The 11,159-nt window shown below is 38.2% G+C and overlaps 1 protein-coding gene across 1 annotated transcript; it reads right to left on the bottom strand.

Annotated features, from left to right (window-relative positions):
* Positions 1-1,039: 1,039 nt before the first annotated feature.
* LOC147169870 (leucine-rich repeat LGI family member 2-like) lies at positions 1,040-5,794 on the bottom strand. The gene is made up of 8 exons (XM_086082612.1): positions 5,513-5,794; positions 5,170-5,241; positions 4,513-4,584; positions 4,338-4,409; positions 4,162-4,233; positions 3,797-3,966; positions 2,916-3,080; positions 1,040-2,374 (listed from the first exon to the last, which is right to left on the bottom strand). The coding sequence occupies exons 1-8, from the start codon at positions 5,677-5,679 to the stop codon at positions 1,539-1,541; spliced, it is 1,626 nt and encodes a 541-aa protein (XP_085938738.1). The 5' UTR covers positions 5,680-5,794; the 3' UTR covers positions 1,040-1,538.
* Positions 5,795-11,159: the final 5,365 nt, after the last annotated feature.

The following is an 11,159-nucleotide window of genomic DNA, read 5'->3' as shown; positions in this document are numbered from 1 at the left end:
TAGCTGTTTGAAATATTGATATAATGGCAAAAAACGAAACAAAACAAAAAATAAACCCCCACTAGGTGAATTGTAGTTATATGTTCTTTAATACACGACAGTAAATGCATACTATTAGCATTGCTGGTACATTCATCAGATACAAGTAATCATTAAGATATTGGCCAAGTGAAGAGGTTGTCTAAAATAAACCATATATTTTACTGCAGTCTGTAATTAAAGAAAAAAAAATATGAAAAAGGGACCACAAGAGGTATTTCAATAGCAGCATAGACTTGCGTTTTGTATTTTTGCATAGGTCAATATATATTGTGCGTTGAGCTTTACATAGTTAATATGAATCTCATACATTCTGTTATTCCAAGTGAGATTAAAAAAAACAAATTCATCATGCACATCAAGTCACCAGAGTTATCGGACGAGTACATATAGAGTACACAGATGCAATACAGCTGAATAGTGTGTCCAAGTGCAAATATGATTTTTCGGTGCATTTAATTCTTGGCTAAGTTTTGTATAATAGAATAACAATAAAAGCTGACATCTATAGATATTAGGGGTGTGCCCAAAAAATAGATTCTCATAAGAATCACGATTCTCATTTAGTACGATTCAGAATCAATTTTAAATGTCCCAAAATAGATTTTATTTAAATTATTTTATACTGTCTTCCCTTTGTTTGTGTGTGCCTTTATTGGGAGCACTGTTCATGTTGTACGCGATTTGGTCACTCAGGGGCAGTGTGGTTCCACGCGGTCTGATACACTGTTAAATTGTAGACACATTAGCGAGTAGAAGGAAAAAGTCACAATCAAGTTATTCCAATAAAAGTTGTTTTTTTGCAGCATGGAGCCGTTCTTTTGAGTGATAAAAGTGCCGCAAGTTGAGCACTAATTAGTAGTGATGGCAAAATGAAGCTTCATGAAGCATTTGCGATATTTTTTGACTTCTCTAGATAGTGCTCTTGGTTTAAAGATAAAGGCAAGTGCAATGAAAATGGATTACATTTGCATTGCATCTTTGAATCATGAGTGCCATCTAGAGGAGTCAAAAAATATCGCAAATGCTTCATGAAGCTTCATTTTGCCATCACTACTAATTAGCATTAGCGAGTCAGACTGGAGTAGATCATTACGATTCCTTGAACATCTATAAATTGAAGCAAAAATCATTGTCAATCAAATCATTTTGAATCAAAAATAGTTCCTAACCGAAAATCGATTCTGACACCCAAAAATGGGAATCGAATCGAATCGTGAGACATTCAAAGATTCCCACCCCTAATAAATATTACTGTACAAAGAGCACAGTCACAGTTCTCGCATCCGGAGCATTTTATTGTATTGCATTGGCATTCAAACACTGATGCAAGGAGCCAACAAGCTTGTCAGAAGACGTAAGATATTAGAATTTGAAGTTCCTTTTCTTGCTTTGGAATTCCTCTGGAAACCTGCCACAGTACAATAATCCTTTCATATTATGGAAGAGTATTCTAGTCTCACATATACTATAGGACTGAAACACAAAGGTATTTCGCCTTATAAGCTTAAATCTACAACGATATGCTCAAAGACCATCGATTTGCCTTTAAAGCTGGAAGAGAAGATGAAATTCCTGCGGTCAGTAGTGACTGCAGTAATGGACCGCGGAGACTGCACGTAGATGTCCTTGAACTTCTGGAAGGTTTTGGTCTCTGTGTCCCAAAGGTAAATTTGAGTGAAGGAGTAATCACTGCCTAGAGCAAGGTAGTGTCTGTCCGTGAAGGAGAAAGGCTGGAGGACCATCGCCCCTCGAGAGGGAAGAGCCTGCATCTCCGTCAACTGCTTACTGGTCCACTTGAGTATTTTGGAGTCACCGATGTAGCAGGTCATAGCTAGATACAATTCATTTTCCACTCTGAAAGCTTTGACCGCCACCACGTCCTCCGCATTTGGAAATTCGCCGTGAAGCATGAACTTCAAAGTGCTCTTGTTCCACAAGTAGAGGACGGGTGATTGAGAGCGGCTAGCTAAAATGAGGTAGGACTTTCCGTCCATTTCAACATACTCAGCATCTGTATCACGGAACCATTCATGAAGGAACTGATAGGTATGGAACCCAGTTTGATTCAGGTCCGGTTGGTCGGTCCACTTGTAAAGAGTAGACAGGCCCGCTTTGGAGCTGTCTACTATCACAAAATACCACTCGCCATCCATGCGGAAGACCTCAATGTCATTTGGTTTGGAGATGTTGAGGACGTCGATGGATTGAAATTTGGTGAACTTGTTCTGCTGATCATCAAATTTGTAAATGTGGGAGCCCCCAAAGAGCTGTGTGACGATGATCAAGACATGCTCGTCGACCAGAGCCGACGTGCACCCAACGACAGACTTTCCTGTGGAGAAAAAAACTGCCTGTAATCAGCAGTTCAACACAGCATCGCGTTTCTTAACCACTGTGCTGCGGCACATTAGTGTGTCATGAAAAATTATTAATTGGTCTGAAACTATATTTATATATATTATATCTTTGTTCATCTATTCATGCCAGCTATGTATAGTGACAGGCAGAACAGATAAATGCTCTTCCACTACATGGATGAAGGTCCAAGTAAACTTATCCAACTGTTGCCATTCATACAACAGAATAATAGCTTTATGTGTAACTAAACAGCCCCACATTTCACACAGTGAGTAAATTGAGACAAGATCATCATTATTTCAGTATACTGTATATACTTTTTGTGAGATTTTTGCTTGCCACAGTTCTGTGAGTCATTTCTAATATACACGTGCTTTTAGCTCAATAAAGGTTGCGAAACACTGATGAGCAAATTCAATAGTCGGTCAGGCTGCTTTCGAAAACATGAGAAGTGCATTACATCACAGACATGTTGTATTAGATCCTTGCTTAAAATGGATGCTTTGCTGTCCAACCTGTTATGTTGTCGAATTTTCTGAAATTCATTTCGACGTGATCCCACTCCATGACCACACAGCTGTTAGAGTTGGGTGCAGCCATGGCCACATAGATGTCCTCCTTAAAGGAGAAGATGTCCGCCGACATGGACTGAATCGGAATTGACTGGTGACGCACAAAGTCTGCGAAGGGAGAAAGACACAAAAAAACGGACAAATGCGGATAATTGCTCTTTTTAGAGTATTGATTCTTCAATCGATCAAGCAATCATGCCTTCGCACTGTATATAACAACTTTTATAATGAAAAAAAAGCAACACATTGTGTCACATAACATGTAATAAAATGCTGAAGAAAAAACAAAAGTCAAAGCTAGACTAATGTAATGTAAGATAAACAAGGAGGGGATTAGATAGATAGATAGATAGATAGATAGATAGATAGATAGATAGATAGATAGATAGATAGATAGATAGATAGATAGATAGATAGATAGACAGACAGACAGACAGACAGATAGATAGATAGATAGATAGATAGATAGATAGATAGATAGATAGATAGATAGATAGATAGATAGATAGATAGATAGATAGATAGATAGATAGATAGATAGATAGATAGATAGATAGATAGATAGATAGATAGATAGATAGATAGATAGATAGATAGATAGATAGATAGAATGTGTTTTTAGAACGTCTATTTACAAAGAAAAGCATACAGTTAGTCAACATTCAGCAATGACGAGCTACAGTGCAAATTTCAGTCACCTCCACAGGGGTCATGATAAATTATTGAATAGTTTCATTGATTATTTCCTTTTCTTTCTTTCCACACGAGGTATCTTTAGCCTAGTTGGACACTCCAGTGATTGCTTAGGCTTCATTTCAGTTTACCTGCAGACATGCACTGGTCTGGTGCGATGGGCAGGTCATTGAGACGCTTGCCCTTCATGTCACTGGGGCCTTCACAGAAGACGTCTGACACTGTGGCGTTTGTGTTTTTCAGCCACGTCATCAGCCACTTGTTCTCACAGCTGCACTGGAAAGCGTTACCTCGTAGATCCCTAACAACGGACACGGGAACAAACAAATGAATGCTATAACTGCGGTAAACATGCGACTTGATGTTTACGTTTAACATTCATTTGGGATACTGCTGTACAACACAAAGTGCAGCCTGACTCAGCTGGAATAGAAGTGCAGTCAGACACACACACACACACACACACACACACTGCATACACAAAGTGCTTACTCACAGTTCCAGCAATGAATCCAAGTCAAAAAACAGGTCTCTTGGCAGGAACCTCATCTTGTTATTGGCAAGGGATCTAAACAATAGCCCCACAGAAAGAATAATAATCCTCATTATACATTTTTGTATAACTCATAGTTTGAAATTGGCTGTATACAGATGTGGAGTGACTTGTCTTACAGATGAGTTAGATCTCGCAGACCACGGAAGGCCTTTTTGGCGATGGTTTCAATCTTATTTCCTTCAATGAACCTGTTCAACAAACAGCACAATAGGGATGCATAAATAGGCGGACTAGATACAAAATGATTCTCTTTTCTGAAGTTATGCTCATGTGCTAGTATAAAATACTTACAAATATTCCAAATGTGGAAGACCATAGAAAGCATCATCTTTAATCGTGGTCAAGGAGTTTGCATTGAGAAGGCTGAAAAATAGGGCAGTATATAAATCTGATGCAATATTATTATTATTATTATTATTATTATTATATTACCACTACTACAACTACTATTAATGATGATGATGATTATTATTATTATTATTAATAATAATAATTATTATTATTAGGTGTGTTACATTGTATACTGACTATAGACACAAAATATGGGACACTTGCACAATTTACTTAGCTTGTATCCTCATTAATCGAAACCCTTAAAAAGATAATAATGCTTTGCATTTAGTTGGAGAGGTTGATCATTATTATAAGAAGCATATGTGTGGTTATAGTTTTCATTATCTTATAGAACACTTCATTATACTATATACTTCAAATTATGTCTAATATTGGTCATGTTTTTTTGTTATGTTTTTTGTTTTTTTTAAGCTCTCAATAATGCAGCGCCACAATGGACATCTCAAAACAGACCATTAATTACATTTGAAAAGGTAATTAAAATAACACATTAATACATCTCTTGGGTTCATTAGATTGAAGTATAGGCAGACGTTTGTAGTGTATGTGCAAATGCAGCGAAATAAAAATTGGTGATTAGTGTCATACACTTACAGTAGCTGCAGAGAAGGCATGAGCGAAAACATCCCCTCTGGGATTTCTGCAATGGAGCCGTTTACGATGCTCCTGGTGGGGAATGAATAACACAAACTCACATTGGGACATTTGGACCCCAAGCAGCGGGACCCATGACTGGAACTCTTGAGAAATTAGGGATGTGTCCCTTTTATGTATTATTATGTTTATGTGAAGGGAACCATGCAACTGCAAGTAAGAATTTCATTACGGTATTTAATTATTTTAACGGTTTTATAAATATATTCACATGGCAATAAACGTCTCGAATATGGATATAGTAGCCTGTTTTGTGTAAATAGTGCTGAGGCATGTTACTTACAGGGAGTTGATGTCACTCGGCACTGTGCGCGGGACGTGCGAGGTGCCAACACACATGATGGTCTCCTTCGTGCACGTACATCCTGAAGGACATTTAAAATTCCTTTTCCATTTGTTTGCGCTGCAAATACACAGCAGCGCAAATAAGAAGAGCAGAACCCGATGCATGGTAGACGTCACTCCTGTTGTCGTTGTTGAAGGAGGGGAAATGCGTGAGGTTTACTCTACCAGCCGCGGTTTATCAGTCTGGGCGACATCGGGAATGCAGCAGTCGAGGACACTCCTGTCCTGACACCGACTGGCACGCGGCTGCGCCCTCTCAAGAACAGCGTTGTTGATGCAGCCAGCTCAAAAAAGTATCTTTATTTATTTATTTTTTATGGAGATTGACTGAAAACTACAACAACCTTTTGTTGTTGTTTATCCACTTCCTCCTATTACACAATATACCACATGGAAAAAATAAATTATTTGAGCTAACGTGGGCCCAAGGGCTACAATTTGTATTTTTTAAAACTGACAGGCGTGCCAGGTCATTCGTACCTGTAGATGAAGTATTTAATAAATAAATAAATGAAAAAAGTTAAAAATATATGTGCAAAATAGTCCAATACGTAATTTAAGTACATTTAAATTGTATTATTCTTAATAAGAATTAATTAACCTTTTATTCTACAAAAAAACAAGTTAATTTATTTTATTTTTTTTTTTTTACAAATATATCAAGGATGGGGCGGATACCCAGCCTTACAGTAATTTAAGGTAAGCGCACTCGCAACAGTGGCCGATGTATGCTGGTATCGGCCCTCTTGTGGCCATTTTACAATAAGGAACTATACATTTGAAGAATCGAAAACTGTCATCAATTTCATGCAATTTTAAGGAAAAATGCTATTGGATATAGCCTATAGGTCTTTCTTTAAAATTATCTTTTTTTTTTTTTTTTTTTTTTTTTTGGGGGTCGGGGTCTTTAAGTATCAAAAGCACTAGTGGCATCAATATTGTTGAGTACTTGTAGGGAGAGTTTAAACTCCTTCTGACAGGGGACTCTAACAGACATTCGCAGCAGAACCCTCACAATGTTTGGGTTTCCCTGGTCGAACCGGCATCTTCCCCCACCATCAGGCTCTAATCGAGGCGTGTTTCCTCCCGATCACGCCCGTCCTGGTCTCACTGCCATTGCCCACGAGAGCAGTGAAGTCACCCAGCAAAACGGAGTCCTCTGCGGGTCAGAGGAAATTAATGTTAAGCATAGCAGCCCGGCCCACCCGGAAATTGCTCAATTGTCCAGATTATCTGCTCTGGGCCCGGTAAAATGTAATATAAATGTATTGAATTAAGCCGCATCAATGTAAAACACATGCTATTCATAAAAAAAAGTCTTATTTTGAGGGGATGATGATGGATGCTAGCAGGGCCTAACAAGGTGCCAAATTTGCTGAAGGACAAGAAGTTGATGAGGATGATGAAACTGAATCTTCATTGCCAAGAGGGAGCAACCGTACAGTTCTGCCATGGCTGGCATAATTCACGACAGCTCTGCATCAATCATTGCTGTTTTTAGCCTTTGCGTGTTAACCTTAATACAATGTGGGCACGTGCGAGCCAAAACCAAGTCTCTGTCTATATTGCTATTTTGTTTTGTTGAATACCTTTCAATGATACGGGGAAACTGACAGACATTTCAAACGTGTTCTATGTCAGAGGCAAACAACACCTGTTTCATCGTATTATTTGTCTTTCACACTCTGATGACTGTCGCTTGTGACCCCTGACACCACATATGTTGTTACATTTTGCTCGTGTCTCGAATGCCTGTGCACTTCATGAAAGTGAACCCTTTACCCCGTGGCCATGGAAAAGCAACACTGGATACATTTACATGGTCAGCGGCGACTGCTGACCTTATTCTAAATAAAAGATTTGATTTTGGTTACGGTGTCTAAATCAGTTGTTAAGGGAATGTTCCCTTCCTACTGTTTACATGTTATGTTGCGCAACAACATGTTATTTTTTGTGGTCGTCTGTTCTTGAAAACTGACTGTAATAAAATTGCTTGAGTTAAGATTATTATTATTTTTATTTTATTATTATTATTATTTTATTTTATTTTTATGTGAAGATATTTGTAATTTCTTTACACAATTTTAAAAATATTGCAGTGAAATAAAAAAATACAACATTACCAATATAATATAAGCATTTGTTTTGTTTTTAAAATGGGGTGGAAAAGTGTCTCAAAGTCTAATACACAAAATTACAAAAATAGTTTAAAAAAACAAATCCAGACACTACCTGCCTGGGATGCATAAACCAAAACACAGAAGAAGAAAAATGCAACAATTTCTAATTTCCCAGGGCATAATGTCAAAAGTCTCCAGTCTTTATTTGTCTACTGTTCACTCTCAGCTTTGATTTCTCCCCAAGAGTTGTCTCTATAACCCATCCAAGGATGGCCATTAGGGTCTCTACAACTACCATCTGAAATTCTAAGACAAACAGACGTAAAAATAACAGAATAACTTTAATTACCCACTTTACTGACCTTTTTTTCTTTCTTTTTTTCCCTCCGTCATGGCACAGTTGAACACCCTCTTCCTAGTTCTTGAAGAATGAAATAAATGTTTGATAAAAGTTTTAAACAGTTTCCAATTACAAGTCTTTGCGTTTGGAGATGTTATAGTTTGATGTGGTTGTGCATATATATTTACAGTTAATGTTCTAGACATGATTTACATTGCAATATTAAAATTCTCGATTAAAGAAAACCTGCAATTACGAGTGACATTTTATTTATAAATCATTACTTTGGAAAAATCTAAACATCTGAATAACATACAGTACGTACGCACTGTAAAGTTGTAAACATTTAATTCAGTTAAATGTTATTGACTTGTTATTGACTTGAAGTTTGCCACACAAATATTAGGATGCATGATTGCTTGATAGTCTTCAAGCTTCCGATTTCCACTTTTCAGTGGGTTAGGCAAACTCTCCATGAATCTTCCTTTGACCCCTGGGTGGGGTGAGGATGCAACCGAGAGAAGTTTGCTGTCAGTGAGTGCTTCTCAACAAGTGTTTTATGTTCTCAAACTTCTTGTCTTCATGTGCAAGAGTCGCAGAAAGTATCACGTTAGGATGAGAAACTAAAGAATCCGTCATAATACGCATGTAATGAGCCTTATAATCAGATATTTGACTCACTTTGACTTTCCACTTTTTCTCTCTCAGGCTTAGACAGTCAAATTTCAACACACACGTTTACATATCAGATGCAAACATAACTTATATCAACTCAAGTTGCTGTTAAACTTGCTCATTAATGCAGCAAACATTAATCCTCTCGAGTGAAATTAACCGCTGCTTCCATTTTGGATTTAAAATAAAATTGTTGTTGTTGTTGTAATAGTGAGAGTCTAAAAGCAAAAACTAATTGGATACATGCTTTAAAAAATAAGATATTTTTATGGCAACTGGATGCTGTGCTGTTTTGGGTTAATGAAGAAAGTATAGAATCAACAAAAGCACAACACATTATTAGAAAGAGAGCTAGCTTGCTAGCCAGGCAGTCAGCAAGGCAAGACAGACAGCCAGACGGACGGATGGACGGATAGACAGACAGATAGATAGATAGATAGATAGATAGATAGATAGATAGATAGATAGATAGATAGATAGATAGATAGATAGATAGATAGATAGATAGATAGATAGATAGATAGATAGATAGATAGATAGATAGATAGATAGATAGATAGATACTAAACTCTTAACTTAAACTAGTGCATCATAACAACACGAGTGGTTTGTCTAATTACGAGTTAAAGTGTCCTGGTATTTAGTGAGACTCATCCTTGAGGGTTTGTCGCCTTCTGGAAGACATTTGTCAGCTCTTTGAGTAGACAGACAGCTGTGTGACAAACACTTGTCAGCTCCGCACATCTGCCATGCTTGTTCACACTGCGAGATTTGCTGCTTTGCTTTTCAGGCCACTATTTTTACCCCAGGTACACGGTGCCAATCGATTCTGGGTTGTGACCCTCTTCCAAATCTGCATCTAATGTTTGCAAAAACGTCTCGGATGATGATGGATGGTGCTCATAATTGGACACCTGCTGTTTTAATGTATCCTTCCTAAGAAACTGATCTGCATGCATCGTCATTTTAAATAGCTACGGCTGTGGATGTTCTCTGTCGAGGTCGCTTCAACCTCTAGTTGCTCTCATTTGGGCATGCAAGGAAGAACCTTTAATAGCTCACACTGCATGTGCTCTGCTTCCACATACTGTAGTTTCCAGCTCGACCACTTGACAGTTGCAATTATTAAATGTTCTTGTTTTTCAATTCAGCTTTCCGTCTACATGTGATGATGGACTGTTGTGATTTTCAGTTGTACTGTGACCAACAGGGGCGGGCGAGGGAGGAAAAAGTTGCCAAGTCTATCAGAAACCTTGGTCTAACTGTGCGCATGGGTAGAGTTTTCATTCTATTGGTATTTTCAGACAAATGGGTATATGCGCCGTTGTGGGAGTGAACATAGCCGACTATTCCCGGCCAATGTAGCGGCTCCTCTCATTTCCTTTAAATGGGTAGTCAACCATAAACATTTCTTGACAATAATATGTAATATGTGACCTTACTAGTATAAACGTGACATTCTGATCGATATTATATTTGCGGAGTATATGTTATGTAGAAAAATCCAACCGTTTTGTTCCATCTCAGGAGGCGGCCATTTTGCCACTTATTGACGACTGAAGATGACATCACAGTTGCTCAGGGCTTAGGCAACAACCAATCACAGATCACCTGTTTTCTGAAGCTGAGCTGGATCGTTTGTTACCTGAGACCTGAGCAAATGTGGTGTCATTTTTATTTGACAGCAAGTGGCAAAATGGCCGCCTTCTAATATTGATTAAAAGCTTATATTCCACTAACACAATATTAACCAAAATACCGTATTTAGACCAGTGGGGCTGCATAGAACATATTGTCAAGATCTTTTTTGGGCGGGTTGACTTCCCGTTTAAATTCAGCACAGAACGGTCTACATGGCGGAAGCATAATGGTCTCGCTGTAGGAAATCAACGTGCGCAAAGTACGTTTATAAGGAACGGCAATAACATCTTCACTTGCCAAATTGTGCATCTGTGTGTGACAACACCCATAGGTCCAGCTTTTAAGCATTTTCTTGCAATTCAGAGAGTTTCTTTGTTAACATTTACAGTTTTAGACATGATTTACATTGCAATATAAAAGTTCTCGATTAAAGAAAACCTGCAATTACTTAAAACCAATTTACAAGCAAACAATTGCAGTTTTAAACATGTTTATACACTGCTATAAATGCGCGCGTGGCTACACTACATTAGTGACACAGGATAAGAGAGGGATTTGCAGGTGACAAAAGCTTCATAATGGTGACCTCTGACCTCGATAATGTGCCTGTGACACAGAGCAACTGGTGGCTCTGCCTCGCCCCGCTGCATACCACCAGCCAGCGTCCTGCATGACTCCAGAGGCCACACTTGTGTCTTCAATCAGTTTGCCTAACTAGAGAATAGTGATGCAAGAGCGAGCGAGCAGTGTTGAAGAACATGCATCCCTGCATCTTCGTTAAGGGCATGAGGTATACATACCTCAGGCAA

The sequence above is a fragment of the Leptonotus elevatus genome, chromosome 8, assembly GCF_054856555.1.
Source record: "Leptonotus elevatus isolate MCC_2025b chromosome 8, RoL_Lele_1.0, whole genome shotgun sequence".
Classification (NCBI taxonomy): domain Eukaryota; kingdom Metazoa; phylum Chordata; class Actinopteri; order Syngnathiformes; family Syngnathidae; genus Leptonotus; species Leptonotus elevatus.
This window is presented reverse-complemented; position numbering and strand designations above follow the sequence as displayed.

Coding starts and splice junctions, on each gene's coding strand:
- LOC147169870 (XM_086082612.1), bottom strand. CDS start 5,679: ATGCATCGGGTTCTGCTCTTCTTATTTGCGCTGCTGTGTATTTGCAGC. Junction 4,585..5,169: donor ATGCCTTCTCTGCAGCTACT/GTAAGTGTATGA, acceptor CCTATTTTTCAG/CCTTCTCAATGCAAACTCCT. Junction 3,081..3,796: donor AGACCAGTGCATGTCTGCAG/GTAAACTGAAAT, acceptor CTCCCTTCGCAG/ACTTTGTGCGTCACCAGTCA.